General features: G+C 36.0%; 1 protein-coding gene across 1 annotated transcript in view; it reads right to left on the bottom strand.

The window, feature by feature from the left end:
* LOC106876925 (uncharacterized) overlaps positions 1 to 22,500 on the bottom strand; it is a 243,266-nt gene that overhangs the window by 202,637 nt on the left and 18,129 nt on the right. Inside the window, exons 4-5 of the mRNA XM_014925678.2 lie at positions 19,689 to 19,861; positions 17,122 to 17,183 (exon numbers count right to left, since the gene is read on the bottom strand). Coding sequence (XP_014781164.1) covers positions 17,122 to 17,183; positions 19,689 to 19,861 — 235 coding nt within the window. The remainder of the gene's footprint in view (positions 1 to 17,121; positions 17,184 to 19,688; positions 19,862 to 22,500) is intronic.

The raw sequence follows: 22,500 nt of genomic DNA, 5'->3' as shown, positions 1-22,500 counted from the left end.
CCAGGCGTATTTTCGTGGAAGATTGGAAACGAGTGACACTGCTTATATGACAGCGATATTTGTTTTACAACTATCACATAATGTCAAGATGAAGAGCCACAAACACACACACATTCACCAGAGCACACACATACATACATGGATGGATGGCATTCCGTCGGTTACGACGACGAGTGTTCCAGTTGATCCGATCAACAGAACAGCCTGCTCATGAAATTAACGTGCAAATGGCTGAGCACTCCACAGACGCATGTACCCTTAAAGAAGTTCTCGGGGAGATTCAGCGTGACAGAGAGTGTGATAAGGCTGGCCCTTTGAAATACAGGTACAACAGAAACAGGAAGAAAGAGTGAGAGAAAGTTGCGGTGAAAGAGTACAGGGTTCACTACCACAACCTACCAGAGCATCATGGAGCTTTAGGTGTTTTTGCTCAATAAACACTCACAATGCTCGGTCTGGGAATCGAAACCACGATCCTATGACCGCAAGTCTGCTGCCCTAACTACTGGGCCATTGCGCCTCCACACATACATACATATATACATATAACAGGCTTCTTTCAGTTTCCAAGGCTTTCACTAGCTTAGAGCTATGATAGAGCACACTTGCCCAAGGTGCTTCACAGTAGGACAGAACCTAAAACAGTGTGATTGGGAAGCAAACATCTTAACTACTGGCCAAGCCCGTGTATGACAGTGACACTTGTTTTACAACTATCAGGCAATGTCAAGATGTAGAACCACAAATGCACACATGCACCAGAGTACACACATGCATACAAATAACAGGTTTCTTTCAGTTTCCATCTACCAAATTCTCTCACAGTAGAGGCACATGCTGTCCAGGTGGGGAATATATACCTCATCAAAACTAGGAAACTAGCACTTATGAGTCAGTATGATTCAAGAAGGTAACATTACCTTTTTTTTAGCGGAGGTACATGGCTTAGTGGTTGGGGTGTTGGACTCATGATCATAAGATTGTGGTTTCAATTCCTGGACCAGATAATGCATTGTGTTCTTGAGCAAAACACTTCATTTCACATTGCCCCAGTCCACTTAGCTGGCAAAAATGAGTAATCATGTGACATCCTATCCAGGTAGAGAAACTGAGAAACCAGGTATGCCAAGGAAACTGAGAAACCATCCCTTATGAGTTGGCATGACTCAACAAGGTAACTTTACTTCTTTTTTCTGTTTTAAATTCTCTCACGAGGTTTTCATTAGATCAGAGCTATAATAGAAGACATTTGCTCAAGGTGCCACAAAGTGGAACAGAACCTGAAACCATGTGGTTGGGAAGTAAACATCTAAACTACATAGCAATGCCCATGTATATTTATACACCGATAAAACCATCAATGCCAGGGTTTAATAATAGAAATAAAGTCAATTGTTCCAAACATGCAAATATCAAAACTTGCAATAACCATCTTACTCAAGATGGAATGGAAAAAAGTTAATACAGAAATTCTATTTTTTATTGTATGTAAGCACGTATGTGTTACACATGCATGTATGCATATGTGTATTTATGTATGTATGTGTGTGTGTGTGTGTACAGATGCATATAAGCCTATTATATGAGTGCATGTGTATGAGTGTATATGTGTGTGTATCTGTAAGTACATAGACACACATAAATAGTACATACATAAACACATATACAAATATATATAGAGAGAGAGTGAAATAGAGACATGTACATACACACACATGCGTGTGTGAGTGTGTGTGTGTGTGTGTGTGTGTGCATATATATCAGTTTATATATCTGATGGCTTCTCACAACGGAGGTATAATACTAATTAATAATTGGTATGCATGTTTCTTTCCGACAGATGTTGAAAATGCATTGCATCGAAACAGCTCATTGTTGATGGCAGCAAAAGGAAATCATGCAAAAGGAGAATAAAATACACTAAGAGGTGAAGGAGTAAAAGTAGTAACACATAGCGAATAAGGAAAGCATGAAATGATGGAAATATATAGCAGGTGAGAAGAAAGCAGAGGAGGGAGGGGGGAAGTAAAGTAAGAGAGGGTGCAGATTTGTAAAAAAATATATATGATAGTTGGTAGCTAATGGAATATTTGCAATATCAGAAATGTGATGACAAGTCTGCTGTGAACTTTTATGCAAGTCCACATTTCATGCTGATGTGTTCCAGGGTTTCCTACGACTGCTGGGTGTTTTGGGGTTTGTTTTTTTTTTACCCCCCTTCTTTTATGTGAGCAATATGGTTTGTACGCTTTTGCACAGACTTGACACCAGCTTTTTCATATCCATACAAGTTCAAAGATATTGGACCAAGCACCAAGTAGCTATTAGTATATTTGTTTTACTACAACTAGGGTAACTCTAGTAAATAAAATATTCTACATCAACTCAGAAGTGTAGTGGTTAGTTCTAAATCACCAATTGACCATATTTTGCTTCTTCTGTGGTTCTTTTTTAATTCACATAAAAAAATGACCAAAAAACAACAGAATCACGTAGGATACCTTTTACCTTTGACTGGCGCTGGGCACAATTTTGAAGAGTTTTAGTAACAAATTGACCACAGTATTTATTTTTGTAATCCTGGTACTTCTTCCGTTAGTCTCTTTTGTCAAACTGCTAAGTTACAGGGATGTAAACAAACCAACAGTGATTATCAAGTGATGGACAGGATAAACATAGACACAAAGACAGACACATGAGTGTGTGTGTGTGTGTGTGTGTGTGTGTGTGTGTGTGTGTGTGTGTGTGTGTGTGTGTGTGTGTGTGTGTGTGTGTATTTATACATACAAGAAGGTGCTGAAAAGTTCATGGCTTTAAGAGTATCACAAAAGGCCTGGTTGGAGGCCCAACCATCCAAGTTCTTTTACAGGGCTTAGAAAAACTGGCATGGTTTCTATGGCTGGATGCCCTTCTGTTGTGGTGAGAGTCATTGACACCCCTGGGGGATTGGAAGAATGGACTAGCCAAACTCTTATAAAGAGAAGCATATTGGGTGAGACAAGAGGTTGGTAGGGATCGATGAGAAGGTGTTTTGGACTCCTCACAAAGTACATCGTGTGAACGCATTGAGTTTACCTTTGCATTGTTAAATTATATATCCAATGTTAGGCAAGTATATAAAAGTGGCAACAAGATATTCAAAGCTTGTGTCAGATGGATATAAAAGTAGTACCTGGCATTTTCCAACATGTTATGGACATTATACTTGCAGTTCAGATTTTGCTGTAGCTTACCTTGACGACATACACATAAAAAATGAATCTTGGGGTCAACAAGCTGAGAATACTAAAAAGGTCTTTAAAAGGTTTAAGTTCAATGAGGAAAAGTGTGAATTTTTTATGTCAAGAATAAAATATCTAGGGCAGATTATTGATGAAAATGGACACAGATCAGACCTGTCTAGAGCGAGTGCAATAAAAAATATGCCTCCCCCAACAAACATCCTGATATTACAAGCATTTTTGGGGCTTGCAAATTACTTCCAGGTATACATACCGAATTTACATGATTTAAAAGCACTCCTGAATAACTTGTTTAAAAAAGACATTAAGCGGGACTAGTTGGACAAATGCCAAAAAGCTTTTGAAGAAATTAAAAACATCTTAACATCAGAATTGTTGTTATCACATTTTGACCTGAATTTAGAAATTGATGTGGCAGCAGATGCTAATGAAAGTGGTATTGGAGCTGTGATTTTATACAAATATGAAGATGGTAGCCTGAAAGCAGTAGCTCATGCTTCATGTTCATTATGGCCAGCTGAGAGAAGTTACAGTCAAATAAAAAAAAAGAGGCATTAGCCATCATATTTACGGTAAAAAAATTCCATAAATTTATACATGGAAGAAGGTTACACCTGCATGTAGACCACCACCCATTATTGTCAAACTATGGATCAAAAAGGGTACCCCCACACATACAGCCAACAGATTGCAACAGTGGGGAATGATCCTACTGAATTACAACTTCAAAATGGAGTATTTGCCATCGAAAAAATTGGGACATGCAGATGGTTTGTCAAGGTTAATACCAAAATACAGTGACCACTAGAAAACACAGTGATAGCAATGTTAAAAGCCGAAAATGAAATAAAAAATATATTGTGCAATGTTGTGCATGAATTACCCATCCATCAGTGCTTACTGACTTCATTTCTTTCAAGCCTTTGCATATTCCCAGTAATCACAGTCCATGTCTCACTACCATGTAGCATAGCTGTTCATACACAGGCATCATACAATCTGCCTTTCATTCTGAGGGAGAGGCCCTTCGTTACCAACAGAGGTAGTATTTCTCTGAACTTTGCCCAGCCTATTCTTATTCTAGCAGCTATGCATTCAGAATGACCTCCCCCACTACTAACTTGGTCACCTAAGTAACGAAAACCATCTACTACTTCTAAGGATCCCCCCCACTGACATTTGAGGGAGTCTATTTTTTGTATATTCCTGATGTTTAATGTACTTGTACATCTGCCAAATGTAAAAACTACTTTCTCTGTTTGTCTTCCAGTGATACTGTTGCACCTCTTATGAGTCCATAGCTTGCACTGGGTGTACCTTATGAAGCTTCTCCGAACCCCTTTTCTACATAGCAAGCCGGGCCAGGGTTCCACAGTTTCCTTCAACCAAATTCACTCATAAGGAATTGGTTGGCCTCACACTTGCCCAAGGTTCTGTGCAGTAGGACTGAATCTGAAACCATATGGTTGCACAGCAAGCTTCTAAACTGCACACTCATCTTTTTTAAGGTTTGGTAGTGGGACATTTCTTTTCTTCTTTATTATATTTTCCCTCCCACCATTTCTTTCAATAATCCATACCTTTAAATTTATATTCATTAAATTTATCTATTGAAACACTTTAGAAAGAAAATTCTTCCCAAATAAAGCAGAAAGAAAAGGGAATGTGAGAACCTTTTATATAAGTGATAACACTACTGTTCTATAATTTGGATTTTACATAGTGAGTTTTGGGGGGATTTTGTTTTGTTTTATTTTCTTACTTTGCTATATAAAAGAAGACAGCTCATAATAATTGTAATTCAAATATGGTGAAAGAAAACAGCAAAAAAAAAAAAAGACTGATAGCAGAAGCATTATTCAGAGGAATTGTGAAAAGGGAAAAGGGATTAAAATTTCAGGTTGATAATTATTGATTTCAAATCCTTGTTTCTGTTGTTGCTGTTGTCATTATCATTATTATTATTATTATTATTATTATTATTATTATTATATGAAACAATATTATCATCATTCATTATATAAAACATTATTATTATTATTATTATATGAAACAGTAAAAGCTCTGAAATGATATTTCTTAAGTTATCATTAAAATGCACAACAGCTTCCCAAACTGGAATAGAATGATTACGTTTTTGTTTTGTTTTTTTGTTTTGTTTTTTTTTCTTTCAGAAAACCCATCCATTTGTGCAAATATTTAATCTTCAGCAAAAATGATGGAACAGAAAAGTTATGCACCCAATATCTTGTGGTATTCAGTCAGTCCCATTACATTCTGATTTCAAATCCTACTTGTGTACACTTTACTGTTCCTCCTTTCCATACGAGATAAAACAAGGACCTGTAATGTACTAGTGAGGGCACATAGACTAGTGATTAAGGTGTTGCGCTCACAATCACAAGATCAAGGTTTCAATTCCCAGACCAGATGGTCCATTGTGTTCTTCTTGTTGCTCCAGTCGATTCAGCTATAAATGAATAACCAGCACTATGAGCTCATCATCATCATCATTTTATTCTTTTATTCGTTTAGTTGTGGCCATGCTGGAGCACTGCCTTAAAGGGTCTTTAGTAGAACAAGTCAACCCCAGGACTTATTTTCTCAAGCATAGTACTTATTCTATTGGTCTCTCAGGCCGTACTGCTAAGTTATGGGGATGTAAACTCACAAACACTGGTTGTCAAATGGTGATGGGGGACAAACACAAACATACACAAACATACACACACACACACATACACACACACACACATATACATACCGACAAGCTTCTTACAGTTTCTGTCAACCAAATCCACTCACAAGGCTTTGGTCTGCCCAAGGCTATAGTAGAAGACACTTGCCCAAGATGTGACCATGCTAGGACACTGCCTTGAAGAATTTTAGTCGAACAAATCAACCCAGTACATAGTATTTTTCTGTAAAGCCTGGCACTTATTCTATTGATATCTTTTGTCTCAGCACTAAGTTACAGGGACATAAAAATACCAACACTGGTTGTCAAGTAGCAGTGGGCGACAAGCAGATACAGAAAGAGCACACAAATAAATAAATAAATATATAGGTATAAGTTAGGATTGTTTAAACATTCAAATGGTAGGCTAGAAGTGTTCAAGCAACTAAGGGATAATTAAATCCGAAGGCGCTCCTGAAGATTACCTGTGTGGGTACCGTCTTTGTTAGAAGGTATCCAGAGGTAGGTAATTTATCGTGTAAACCATAGTTTACACTAAATAAATAAGGAAATATATATATATATATATATATATATATTTTTTAAAACAAAAAGTTAAATTCTGGTCATAGTTACCAAAGGTTTCTTATTCATGAAAGCCACAGCTTTGTGGATAGCTTGTCAGACTCTATCACAAGCCAAACGAGAAGCTGTCCTATATTAGCACAGCCTCCTGCCACCCACCTGTAGTTTTCAAGAACCTAGTGAAGGGTGTAAGCAAGAGGATCTTGAATCTATCCTCTACGATATCTTCAATGCCGCTGCTCTCTACCCTACTACGAAGCACTAGCATCGAGTGGGTTTAAGGATGGCATCTCCTACATGCCAGGCCCTAGCACCTGGAAAAGGATACACCGCAGAAACATTGTTTGGTTTGTTCCACCCTTCTCGCTCAACGTCAAGACTTATGTGGGAAGGATTTTCCATAGATTAATACATAAATATTTCACATGCACACATAGATACCCTTCAACAGCAATAAGTCTTGAAATAAAACTAAATAGTGACACACACACACACACAAAAAAAAAAATATACATTAGGTTTTCATATAGTTTTCTTCCATCAAACTCACTCACAAGGGTTTGATCAGCCTAAGACTATAGTGGAAGATACCTGTTCAAGGTTCTGCACAGTGGGACTAAACCTAAATCATGTGGTTGCAAATCAAACTTCTTAACTAGACAGCCATGTTTGTACCTATTTGCTTTTTGGAGGGGTGGGGGGGGTTAAACAATTTGACAAGCAGTTTTAAGCTTTCCACTCTTTTCAGTAGCTCAGGAAATATGAAAGACCTTGAGTTGTTATCTGTGCTACTTTATCGAAACTACATCCTAACTGTTTTATGGAAAATGATGGAAAGGTATTGCAAAAGAAAATAAATTAAAAAAATAAAATAAAATAAAAAAGCATTTATTTACAATATACAACAAAGTAAAACACCCAAGAAAAAAAAAACATTTTTTGAAACAAAAAAGAAAACTCTTTTAGTTAAGTGAAATAGATGTCACTGGAAAACTCTAAGTCAAAGGAGGAAAGGAGGAGGAGAAGGAAGAAGAAGTGGAGGAGGAGAAGGAAGAAATGGAGGAGGAGAAGGAAGAAAAAGAGGGGGAAGAAATGGAGGAATAGGAGGAGGAGGAGGAGGAGGACGACGACGACGACAATGGTGATGGCGGTGGCGACGGCGAGGACAAAATGATACCATGAAATAACAGCTGAAAATATAAAAAAATAATAATTTCTAACCATATGATTTTTTTCTTTATTTTATGTCTTCTATGCCTTGCATTTTACATTTAACATTCTCATCTTGCTTGAGAGGATCACAGATGGTGGTAATTCTCTCAAGCAACAAATAAACCAAAACAATGAACAAATACATTTTATATATGTATATATATATATATATATATGTATATATATATATATATATATATATATATATATATATATATATATATATATATATATATATATATACACACACAAATGTAGTCATTCATTCATTTTTATGCTAGCATGGTTTATCTCTATGTAATAGAGGCATTTTAGTACAGCCAGGTGCCCTTCCTATCACCAACCCTTTACTTGTTTCCAAGCAAGGTTTAACTTCCTAAAGGCTTGTTATGTTATGGGAAATTGGCATCAGAGCTTAACACTTACATAACTGTGTTGCTCATTCATGATTATTACACAATGTCAAGACAAGGACACACACACACACACACACACACGAGTTTATTTCAGTTCAATGACTGAAACAAGTAAAAAGATAAAAAGATAGAAATGAGATGAAGCTCACTATTTGGCTGTTCCATCCACAAAGAGAGATCAGTAGCTTACAGTAATTTAATGTTTGAGCTAGCTGTCTAGAAAAGTGCTTAATATGCAAATTGATCTATCTGGTTTACTTTGGCCCCTAATACTAATTGGAACACACTCCTAAAGTAGGACAAAAGAAAGTTCACAGTAGCTGATGATGGTTCCAATAAGAATTGAAACATGCATACAATTATGCCCCCTTTTTCTGTTCACAGATATATTGTACAGATGACTTGTTTATAACAGTAAGAACAAGCACTGTTGGCTAAAAAAATCTATAGATATGGTCTATAATTTATTATAGCAATGAAATGACGCTAACACACTTATATTTTAACGTTCAGCCTACCCGCTTAGAAAAGTGTTGACCTCGGCAGAATTTGAACACAGAACATAAAGGCAGACAAAGTATTTTGCTCAGCACGCTAACAATTCCGCCAGCTCACTGCCTTATGGTGGGTTTTATAAACAGTGTGTTCATGGACAGGTGAAAAAAGTACACAGTTGCTGATGATGATTTCAATAAGAGTTGAAACTTGCATACAATTGTTCCCTGTTTTTGTGTCCATGGACATATTGTACAGACGAATGGTTTATAATCATTATAATACATAATGCTGGCTAAAAAAAAAGCTCTTGGTATATTCTTTACTATATTATAGCAATATTACAATCGATGCCCTTTAGGAACAGGCATTCATCATTTTGTTTTGTTTTTTAACCATTAGTTCTCTTCTTTTCCATCTTATCTCTATAAGCAAAATCAATCTATATCTCAATCCTACTATAAGTAAGCTAGCTTTATGAAGCTTGTATTATAGATAGTAAGTCACCCATATCAAGGAATCCCTAAAGCTAACTTCATTTATTATACCATGACAATGGCTTCCAAACACCAATACATCCTTCCTTCCTGGTTTTTCCTATTACGAACATTGTAATTCCATACAATGGTTAAAAAAGTAACTCTATCATTTACAGTTAACTTTCACTATGACTTCTTCTTAATCTTCCGTTCTCTAGCAACAGTCAATATTCTATTATTCAACCAAACCACATTAAGTGTCTATTCCTCCGTTAACAGTATGTCTATACTCTCAGAATAGCTACCAAACCAATACAATAACAATTATCTTTACACAACTTCAGTATGGTCAATTCACCTTTCTACTTCATTCCTACTCTCGACATACATCAAGTTACCTGCACAACAATATCTCTACTACTTGCCCAATTCTTCTTGCTTTTTAACTAACCATTCTGAGATTAATTAGCTAAAATAAGTAGTGTTATTGTTTAATGATGGCTAAGAGTCATCATAACAGACACTTCAAATTTTTCTGCATTGCATATCGGATTTGATAGTGCTTTTGAGATCATATACCCAACTGTTCTAACCAGTATATGAAAACATTAATACCAGAGTCATTATTAAACTGAGTAAAAACGCCTATCAGACAAAATTACTTTTTCTTTCATTCATTTTTGCTAGATGGAATGCAGTTGTTATAAACCACATCTCACCTAAATGGAAATCAGAAAAGAGAATTGATAATAAGAGAGAGAGAGGAAAGATACAAGGGTAGGACTGGTATTCACTGTAAGAACAGCCAACCTGAACACTTTAATAAAGCTCACTTTATTAAAGTGTTCAGGGTAAAGAGTAAGCACAGTGGTTACCAGTGACCTGACAAGAGTTTGATATATCAAATCACTTCATCACACACACACACACACACACACACACACAGCAATGGAGTCAAAAATGAAGGCTTGGAGAATTATTACGTAGTGAATGATGAAAAGAGGGAAAGGAAAATAAGTGAGACACTGACGAATTGCAAGCAAATATATATGATGAAGAGGTGCTCATGCAACTATTTCAATTTCTTTCTTTCAGAAATATTCACCTTGAATATAACATAGAATGATGGTTATAAAACTGAAAGAAATGTATTTGTTCATCAAGGTTATCTGTTTTCTATAATGCTTATGTTAAGCTATGAAAGTCTCTTACTATTAAAGTCATTTGCATAGTTTAAATGTGTCTAGTAACCTAACATTGGTGAACACACAACATTGGTATCAGATAAGTATAACTGTCTTACATCATCTACTGACAAACAGCCATGTCTGAATGAATGCTGTCACATTTAGAACAGAAATAAACGAAGCTATATTTTAGAATATCAAGAGTTGTATTTTCCGTGCAAAGGTTTTGCAAACACTTCTCCCATTTAACCAATGCATTCATGAAAGGTATTTGCCAAAATGATCAAAAGAAAATAGGGAATACAAATTATGAGAATTGCATATTGGTATAACACAAAAAGTGGAAAACAATATTTCAGATGTGTCCCTTTATCAGAGAGGAATCCCACTTTTCAGAGCACAGAAAAATAGTGTTCGATTAACATTTCCAATCTGATTGCTGAATATACATACCATCACTAGATTAGCAGTTCTATGTGTTATTCAAGCAAAATCATGATCAGTTAAAATAAAGAAGGTTTATTGAACCTCTAATATTATGAGAGACTGTTATTTATATCTCATTATTGCAGTTTGTATATATATATATATATTAATCAAAGTGTACAGTATTATATATGCATTATGGCTGATCTTACCAATCAGTTTCGCACTAGAGGTTCAACAGAGTGTTAGTTAACAACTTGATTATGTAACCCTGTGCTCATCAGAGGTAGCTCTTATGGAATGAAATATGGTAACTACTCTCTAGAGATCAGACATAATGAATATATAATACTGTACATTTCAATTAATATGCCCACTCAACTGACAATATACAAATGCATTTTTTCCTGACTTATGAACTCTTAGATGGCTTACATGCATATATATATGTGTGTGTTATACTTTAATATTGGTTTCAAATTTTGGCACAAGGCCAGCAAATTTGAGAGAGGGAATAAGTCGATTACATTGACCCTCAGTGTTCAACTGGTACTTATTTAATCAACTTCAAAAGAATGAAAGGCAAAGTTGACCTCAGTGGAATTTTATCTCAGAACATAAAGTCAAAGGAAATACCTCTAAGCATTTTACCCGGTGTGCTAACAATTCTGACAGCTCACAACCTTGTTATACTTCAATATTCATTGCTAGTTGTATGCATGATTGTGAGGTTAAGAAATTCACTTCCCAATTACGTGGTTTCAGGTTCAATCTTACTGCATGGCAACTTGGGAAAGTGTTTTTGTGAGTCGATTTGATAGATGGAAACTGATAGAAGCCTGCCATATATATATTAATATATGAGTGCATGACATTTGCTTCCTTGTTTTGACATTGAGTGATGGCAGTGAACAAGTGTCACCATCATATAAGTGTTCACAACCAGCCTTCTGTGAAAACATGTCTGGCCATAGAGAAATATTACCTTCCATGGTAACAGGTGAGGGTTTGTGACAGGAAGGGCATCTGGCCATAGAAAATCTGCCTCAACAAATTCTGTCTGACCAATGCAAGCATGGAAAAGTAGACATTAAAACAATGATGATACTACTACTACAGATCATATATCTTTCTCAATACAAACATTAGTATGAATATACGAAGTGCAGGAAAAAAAACATTTCAATAAAATAAGACTGCAACTAGCTTAGCTGAGAAAATGTTAAATATATGCAGATTTGTGTACAGTGTGCAAAGAAGTAGGTTTACTTAACATTATAAAACAAATTTGAATATCACTCTATAAAGGCACAATGGTTCCGGGTTCAGTCTCACTGCATGGTACCTTGGGCAAGTGTCTTCTACTATAGCCTCAGGCCAACCAAAGCCTTGTAAGTGGATTTAGTAGATGGAAACTGAAATAAGCCCATATATATATATATATTTGTATGTGTGTGTTTGTGTTTGTTTCCCACCACTGCTTACATCCCTGTAACTTAGCAGTTCAGCAAAAGAGGCCAATAAAATAAGTACCAGGTTTTAAAGAAAAAATGGTACTGGGGTCGATTTGTCTGACTAAAATTCTTCAAGGCAGTGCCCCAACATGGCCACAGTCTAATGATTGAAACAAGTAAAAAATATGAGATAAAAAGATAAAGCAAACATTGAATGTTGTAAAAACAATATTAGTAGATGTTTAAAGAGGGATGGAAAATACGAAATAGCTAGAAATACTGTAGTATTCTATCAAAAGTGTGCCTGTCTTGAATATTTGGTTCTCAGCACACAATGGATGTAGGTTGAAGGAGTTTTATAAATTCTGTTGTTTATTTACTGAAATTCAAATCTATTCAAACGCAGTTTCCAACGCAGAAGACCAGTCCATAAATTTATCTTTTATCATTTGTTTTTTCACTTGTTTGTCATAGGACTACAGTCATACTGGGGCACCACCTTGAAGGGTTTTAATTGAATGAATTGACCCCAGTACTTATACTTTTAAGCCTGGTACTTATTCTATTTGGTCTCACATCCCGAACCACTAAGTTATGGGGGTGTAAACAAACCAACACAAGTTATCAAGTGGTGGTAGAGAACAAATGCAAACACACAAACACACCTCTATAAATAAATATATATAGGCTGGGCCAAAAGTCACACATCAAAACATTTGACATTTTATTTACATTACATTATTATTATTATTATTATTATTATTATTATTATTATTATTATTATTATTATCATTATCATTAAGGCAGCAAGCTGGCAGAGTCATTAGCAGCAAACTGGATGAAATGTTTGGCAGTATTTCACCCATCACTACATTCTGAGTTTGAATTCTGCTGAGGTCGACTTTGCCTTTCATCCTTTTAGGGTCTACAAATTAAGGACCACTGAAACACTGGGGTTGATGTAATCAACTAGTCTCCTCCCCAAAAATTTCAGGCATTGAGCCTGCAACAGAAAGGATTATTATTATCATTATTATTATGTTGTTCATCTTATACAAGTACATGTGTATACATCATTATTTTATTTATTTCATTCAATTTTAGAAAAATTGAAACGTGTCTTTGATATTTTCAGAGCATATTGAACTTAATTTGTGCATGATTTTTGGCCCACCCTATATATATATATATATATATATATATATATATATGGGAGAATGTACGAAAAAAAAACAACAGACGAGGACAGGTGGTGTAAACAACAAAAGGATGTATTAGTTTGACGCTCGGGAATACAGAAAGTCTTTAACGTTTTGAGCTACGCTCTTCAACAGAAAGAATACGGAGAAAACAAGGAGAAAAACAAGGAGAAAACAAGGAGAAAAACACGGAGAGAAAAAATTGAATATATATATATATCTGACGAGCTTCTTTCAGTTTCCATCTGCCAAATCCACTTACAAGGCTTTGGTTGACCTGATGCTATAGTAGAAGACACTTGACCAAGATGCCACACAGTGGGAATGAACCCAGATCCATGTGGTTGAGAAGTAATCTGTGCCTATTATACAAGAACTTAAACTAAATTCTTTTTTTTCTGTTTTTTGTTCTAAGTAATTCTTTTTTATCATTAGCTCTATCCAATCATTGCCTAATAGAAAAGAATAAGTTTGTTGCAAATAAAAAAAAAAGAAAAAGATAAAAAAAGAAAGAATCTTAACACAAGGAAAACAAAGACATGTTCATATATGTGCAACTGCAGTATTATTCTCTGCATCAAATGCAGTGAAATTTTACACTGCATCATATGCAATGGAATGTTACTCAGCTGCAACAACTGCCTTTTATCAGGTACAATAGACAGAAGTTAATGAACAACTCGTAATTGTAATTCACAACAGACAACTTTCTTTTACTTTTTTTTTTGGTCGCCTTTCACTTGATATTGCCCCCCACCCACAACTCCCAACACCCCCACAACTATCTCAAATATCAATCTTACATTATGGAGATGAAATTAAAATTCACATAAGCTACACACACACATACACACATACACAGGGGAAAATCAACTTGACAAGGGAAGCCTCTATGCAGTTGCTCAATCTGGTAGAAATAGCAGCTAAATCTCCTTCTTCATACATCCTACTCTCTAATAAAGAAAAAATACCACATTTGATAATGAAATCCTAGGTATAAAGGGAACGGGAAGAAGCTTGCTTCCCAACCACATGGGTCTGGGTTCAGTCCTACTGCATGAAACCTTGGGCAAGTGTCTTCTACTATAGCCACAGGCCAACCAAAGCTTTGTGAGTGGATTTGGGAAACAAAGACTGAAAGAAGCCCGTTGTGTATATATATATATATATATATATATATATATATATATATATATATATATATATATATATATATATATATGTATCTATGTGTGTGTGTCTTTGTGTCTGTGTTTGTTCCCCACCATCGTTTGACAACCGATGTTGGTGTGTTTACATCCCAGTAACTTAGCAGTTCGGCAAAACAGACCAATAGAATAAGTACTAGGCTTGCAAAGAATAAGTTCTGGAGTCGGTTTCTTCGACTATAAACCCTTTAAGGCGGTGCTCCAGCATGGCCGCAGTCAAATGACTGAAACAAGTAAAAGAGTAAAAGAATAGAATAAAAAAAGTCAAGTTTGGAATGTCATTGACCATTGGTTACGTTAAACTAGAGATAATTTGGTGCTAAGCAATAAATAAAATTAATAAATAAGGTAATGTAAACTAAAAGACGGATAATATTTGAAAATTAATTTAAGCAGCGGCGGAAATCTACAAGAGCGCGCGCACATACACAGATGAATGAAACCATAAAACTGCAGCAAGACAGAGCTAACAATACAGATATCGTAAAAAGAGATCAACGGTAGACAACTCCCATTATATAAATAGAGTTAATTCCCTTGAACAGATGCCACGCTGACAAAATTTTAAAAACGTAATGCTATCTTTTAATGTCTGTAATATATCTTATATATATATATATATATATAATAATAATAATCCTTTCTACTATACACACAAGGCCTGAAATTTGTGGGGAGGAGGTAAGTCGATCACATCGATCCCAGTACTTGACTGGTTCTTAATCTATTGACGCTAAAAGGGTGAAAGGCAAAGTCGACCTTGGCGGAATTTGAACTCAGAATGTAAAGATGGACGAAATACAGCTAAACATTTTACCCGGTGTGCTAACGATTCTGCCAGCTCAACGCCTTGAGGAGGGTTGGAGGAGGGGAGGATCATTTAACACCCATTGTCCATGTTGACATGGGTTGGACGGTTTGACCAGGGCTGGCAAGCTGGGAGGCTGTACCAGACTCCAATCTGATTTGTCATGGTTTCTACAGCTGGATGCCCTTCCTAACGTCAACCACTACAAGAGTGTAATGAATGCTTTTACATGTCATTTGTGTGACACCAGTATCTGCCACGACTGCAATTTTACTTGGCTTGATAGGTCTTCTTCTCAAGCATAACATAATGCTAAGGTCTCAGTCATTCATCATTGCCTCCATGAGGCCTAACACTCAAAAGGAGTTTTTCGTATGCCACCAGCATCGGCCACTTTGCCTCTGTGAGGCCCAACACTGAAAAGGTGCTTTTTTTACATGCCTCTTACATGACACCAGCATTGGCCATGACAATAATTTCACTTGGCTTAACAGGTTTTCTCAAACACTGCATATCACCAAAGGTCTCTGTCACTAGTCTTTGCCTCTGTGAGACCCAAAGTTCAAGGATCATGCTTCACCACCTCCTCCCATGTCTTCCTGGGTCTACCTCTACCACAGGTTCTCTCAACAGTTAGAAATGAGCACTTCTTTACACAGCTGTCCTTGTCCATGTGCATCACATGACCATACCAGGACAATCATCTCCCTTTCACACTACATCCAATGCCTCTTATGCCCAACTTTACACCCTACATATGTCCTCAGCTGTCACAGCCCATTTTCACTGTCGTATGGTGCTGAGTTTCAATTACTTTTGAAAAGAAGGTGTAAACATATATAAACATCTCTAAGAACATAATAGAAATAAACAAAGACTTCACACAGACCAATCAAGATTTCATGTTTCCAAATTACAGGTCTCTAAGGGGTAATTTTAACCATGAGATTCAAGTAATTTGGGTATGTTTATGAGGAAATCTAATGTCAAGTAATAAAATGGTTTATGATTACAGATTCATCAAACTCATTACATAGACTGTAATCAGTATTGTTTCTTGGGTGAATGAATTTTCTTCTCAATGAATATGTGTTCAGTTCAATATATAGATTTTTGCTGTAAAGACTGGGATAAAACTAAATGCTTATTTTGGGTACTACTGATGTTCATCATTTGGTTATGCTACTTGCATGCAATTCCATGTCTCTCTGTTGCCATCCAATTTGAATCAGGAGCTTGAGTCACAGCAAATCTTTCATTAGTTGATTAAGCAACTTGGATGCTGCGCCTACAGATGCGTTGCAGTAACTCCCTTGATAGAGCTTGGTGATCCTGACAAGGATTCCTCTAATCAGCATCAATGTAAGAAGCACAGTTGACTCAAGTGAGTTCTTCTGTTGCCTCTTCACAATCCACCATACTGCAGTCTCATGACTTTGCTGTGTTCCTCACAGGGTGGTTGAACAGGTGTTATGCCTTGCAAAGGGCAGCTTGTAACTATGCAGGAAACAGTCATCACTCCATGAGATATTTTCAAAATACTTGCAAAAAGTTTTATTAGTGATCCATAAATTCTCCCTTTCTACTGAACTTTTTAACATTACTAAGGGAAACGAAAGAAATATAGCATCTATGTCATTAGAAGGCTCCCCCAATTTGGATATAAGAATCAGCTCCAATGTGCAACAGAGATGACAAGCTGGAAGAACGAAAAATAAATAAATGAAACTTACATTAAAATCATTCCGGAAACTGGCAGCAATTTTCTCGAAGACTGAAAGATGTTCTTTAGCCTCTGAAACCAATTACAGACTCATTAATTTGTTATGAAATATTAGTTTCAAATTTTGGCACAAGGCTAGCAATTTGGGGGATGGAATAAGTCAATTACATCAACCCCAGTGTTGAACTGGTACTTGTTTTATTGACACCAAAAAGATGAAAGGCAAAGTCAACCTCAGTGGAATTTGAACTCAGAATGTAAAGACAGACAAAATGCTGCTCATCATTTTGCCTGGCGTGCTAATGATTCTGCCAGCTCGCCATGCAAATTTATTATGAAATATTAATATCCCTAGACATTTTGTAATAACAGAAGACATTAATATATACACTCCCTTGATGCCATAACCCCAGGTCAGCTCTGACCAAGAGCATTTCAGCTGTGATCAGCCCACCTTTTTACACTACAATGTAGTCCTAATGTATCCAGGACTGCATTACCTAATGCCCCCTTTTCCTTAAGGTGATAGGGTGTGATAAGAGTAAAATTAGGTATTTATATAAAGCAGATCCAACAACTATGTAGAGATTTCATTGTTTGTTTGAAAATTCAATATGGTAGCATAGCTATTCTTGGTTATTCTTCAATTTATTTGTGGATTCTTCACAAAACAAAACAATTCATAAAATAGCTGAGAAAGAAAATGCTATAGGCCAAAGATAATGAACTATTTTAACTTGGCATATCACAATTTTAATTTCTTAAATAATCCTGCTGTTGGAGTGATAACTGACATATATATATTAAGTTTAGTTTTAAGTAAATGTTTATAGACAAGCTCTTTATAACAGGATACCACAGGGAGGTTTTTTTCAGTTCACCGTGTGTCACCTAAAAATCCATGGTGTCACTGCTGATCTTTTGTCATAAGCTGAACAATGAAAGATTTGACAGAGTAACTTGTTTGCATGAAATTTCATTTCAATTTGGGAAAAAGAAAACTTTTATGAAGATTTTTCTGATGTGGCTACAGACATATGGGTAGAATTGCTTGAGTGAGCCACAAGATCCCATAAGTACAAGTATCTCAAATTAGGAAGAACATCCACTGAAGATTATCCCAAATCTGAATCACTGAAAATCATTGCCTAACAGTCTGTTAAGTTTTTGAAGATGTAGACATCTATAAAAGTTTGTGTCAAACATTTTTTTTAGATGTTGCATCATATTGCTGCAAATTTCATGATCTGAAACATTTTAATTTTACTCTGAAGAGAAATGGCTTTGATTGAAATATCAATACCCTTATTTCACTCTACAACTTACTTACAGAAGTACTTTGTTATTTTCTTAATCTGATGATAAAATATCAAATTTTCTCTGAGTTTTCAAGATGAAGAATTTATCAGTATTATTCATTCATTTGTTTTACTTGGTTAAATTCTTGTAACATTGAGGCATTGTTTTACAACCAGATGCCCTTCATATCATTAACCCCAACCTGAGTTTCAACTAAAGGAGCAATTATGACATATCTTCAAAGGCACAAAACAAATAACTTTCAAAGATGCAAACAAGTGCAGACACACATGTGCACACACACACAAACACCTCTCTCTCTCTCTCTCTCTCTCTCTCTCTCTCTCATATATATATATATAATCATCATCATCGTTTAATATCCGTTTTCCATGCTGGCATGGGTTGGACGGTTTGACTGAAAACTGGTAAGCTGGAGAGCTGCACCAGGTTCCACTCTTTTTTTGGTATGGTTTCTACAGCTGGATGCCCTTCCTAATGCCAACCACTCCAAGATATACATATATATATATATATATTGTCCAACCTGTACCAGCATGAAAAACAGACATTAAATGATACACACACACACACACACACACGTGTATGTATGTATATATGTAATAGGCTTCCTTCAGTTTCTTATTTCTTTATTGCCCACAAGGGGCTAAACATAGAGGGGGACAAGCAAGGACAGACAAAGGGATTAAGTCGATTACATCGACCCCAGTGTGTAACTGGTACTTAATTTATTAACCCGGAAAGGATGAAAGGCAAAGTCAACCTTGGCGGAATTTGAACTCAGAACGTAACAGCAGACGAAATACCGCTAAGCATTTTGCCTGGGCGTACTAACACTTCTGCCAGCTCACCACCTTCTTTCAGTTTCTGTCAACCAATTCCACTCACACAACAAAACTTTGGTTGGCCTGAAGCTATAACAGTAAATATTTGTCAAAGGTACAATACAGTAGGACTGAACCTGAAACCACATGGGTGTAAAGCAAACTTCTTAACCATACAGCTAGTGTTGCACCTATTATACACTGATATGTTCACACTGTGTCCTCATCTTGTTTGTTATATCTAACCACCTTGGAATTTAATAAAGGTCTTGGACACAAATTCTGAGAACATTACCAAATATGACAGGCTCTTAAAGAAGACCAGAGTGTATAATGGCTGAAATATTGTAACTATAGCAACCAAGATGGAGACACTAGTCTGACAATATCAGTGTATAATAATGATAAAATATCAAATGAAAAATTTATTTACCACTATTTTCATAAAGCAATATCAAGGTATAAACGTTTGGCAAGCTAACTATTTTGTCATAATTCTCTTCAACCAGTTCAGCAGCATATTCCCGTTTCACACGTGAAAAGTCACCTTTCATTGCTTTTGCAATAGTTTTTATGACACCTTCTACAGTATGATCTTGATCAGAACTGGAAAGAGAAATGACAATAATGAATGGTATGAATTTATGAACTCACATGGAAGAACAAACAGTCAATTGAATCTGAATTTACTTTACCATTTGCCAAAAAAATAAAAACAAAACAAAAAGTAAAAGAAAAATCAAAAGAAAAGTTGACTGAGTGGAATTTGATCTCACCATGTTGAGAAGTAGAAGTAAATACTGCATGGTATTTAGTCTAACAAGTGATCAGTTCAGTCAATCTTTTGTTTTAGCAATGATACAAAAAAACAAAACAAGAAATTCTAATAAAATATCTAGATCTTCACATAAATAAAGAAAAGAGGAAATTGAAGTTCAAAAGAAAAAATAAAATACAGCTTAGTCAATTTTAGACAGAGTAATGACCCCTTAGAAGCAAATTCTGCTTCACAGAAACAGTTTGTATCATCCATCACTTAATCCCAGTTCTAACAAGACACATCAACATTTGTTCATTCACCTCATAAATGATGACAAATGTAGTTGGGCCATACACAACATTTAGGTATGGATTTATAACCCTAGTCACTTAGGAGCCCTTCCATGGTTGCTTGACTTACTAGAGATAGTAGCCAGATTTCAAATTATACTTTACCACTTCGAAAAGCTGAAGACACATTAGATAATGTAGTGTTAGGAGATGTAACACCTAAAATAAGGATGATATGGCTATGGTTGAAATGCCTTTCACCACTGGTCTGCTCAGTTCAGGCTTACCTAGGATTAAACAACAACAATACACACACACAAACAAACATTAGTTGAAACTATAAAGCCATTACTCATGTTTCCACATGCAAGAATGCTTTGTCAGACAGCAGCTCTGATGGTAGCTGTCATCTAACAAAGCATGAATGCTTTTGTTAGATGGCACTTTTGTTAGATGGTGCCTACCCTTATAGCTACCATCTTGCAAAGCATTCTTGCACACAGAAACTCATGAGTAACAGCTCTAGGGCTTCAGTCAAATGAAATAATTATACTATATTCTATGACATGTATTAAGTACTTCTAATTATCATATCAATATATAGGTTTCTGTAAGAAGCCTATGAAAATTTAAACATTTGGGGCCAAATCAGATTGTTTTGAATATAATAATATATAGATTATTATATTTGAAAATGAGCGGCCTAGTTGTTAGGGTATTGCACTCACGATTGCTAGATTATGGGTTTGATTCCCAGACTGGGTAGCACATTGAGTTCTTGACGAAAACACTTTATTTCATGTTGCTCAGTCCACTCAGCTCTAAATGGATAACCCTGTGATGGAATAGTCTTCTGATCAAGGAGAATGTTGGCCTGCTCACCTAGCCAGTAGGGTTGTATTATTTGAAAGCTAAAACAATGCAAAGCATACTGTGACCAGTGATGTCTAACAACATCTGATAGTTTGATTAATACCATTATATATCAGTGCTAGTGCCACGGGAAAGGCACTCAGTCCAATCTGTGAAGTGGATGGCATCAGGAAGAGGGTCTAGCCATAAAAACCATGCCAAAACAGACAGGAGCCTAGTGCAGTCCTCTGGTTTGCCAGCTCTTATCAAGCCATCCAACCTATGCCAGCATAGGAAATGGACATTAAATGATGATGATGGTGGTGGTGTTGGTGGTGATATAAATGTTTTTATGTCAAGTTATATATAAAAAGAAACATTAAACTGAATGATTACTCAATACTTTTGAGTAGAAATCTCCTTTAAATCACACTCTACTGTCTTAATACAAAAAAGGACATTGGATGTTGTAGTTCCAGATATAATATATTAAAAAATAGGATGGAAAACCATAGTCCATAGATCTGTCTTCATCAAGGTCAACCTAAGGTTAAATGATGACAAAAATGATCACAATAACTGTTGCTTTGTAATAGTTATTGTCTAAATATCACAATGGCTATTGAACAATCTTGATAAATTCTCCAAAGTAACAAACTAATCCACAGTCTTTGTAACTGTTGCTGTTAAGTGTCTGTCTGTTGAACTGTATTAAATTAGGAAGAGAATGATTGCTAAAAATAAAAGTAACAATGTTTGTTATGTTGTCCTCTCCAATACCAAAGAACAATAGCATAACCAAGATTCTAAACATCACAATGTCTGCTGCACCATGTTGCTATATATAGAAAATTCTGCTGCACCACTGTTCTAAAAATATAACCAATGCTTCACAGTCCTGTTAAATATTTAGCAGCAACATTTACAAAGATTGCGGATTAGCAAGTAACTTAGGAATAAGACTGTATATCCGGAATAAGCACAAGCATGGCTGTGTTTGCTTCCCAACCACATCATCATCATCATTTAACATCCGTTTTTCGTGCTGGCATAGGTTGTACGGTTTGACTGAAAACTGGAAAGCTGGGGGGCTGCACCAAATTCCAATTTGATTTGGTATGGTTTCTATGGCAGGATGCCCTCTGAGAGTGTAGTGGGTGCTTTTTACATGCCACCTGTTTCAAATTTAGTTCCACTGCATGGCATCTTGGGCAAGTGTCTCCTGCCATAGCTGCAGGTCAACCAAATCACATTGAGTGGATTTAATAGAAAGAAATAGAGAGAAGCCCATTCTGTGCACATGAGTGTGTGTGTGTGTGTGTGTGTGTGTGTGTGTGTGTGTG

The sequence above is a fragment of the Octopus bimaculoides genome, chromosome 4 (genome assembly GCF_001194135.2).
Source record: "Octopus bimaculoides isolate UCB-OBI-ISO-001 chromosome 4, ASM119413v2, whole genome shotgun sequence".
Classification (NCBI taxonomy): Eukaryota; Metazoa; Mollusca; class Cephalopoda; order Octopoda; family Octopodidae; genus Octopus; species Octopus bimaculoides.
Note: the sequence above shows the minus strand (reverse complement) of the source record. Positions and strands in the feature narration are given on the sequence as shown.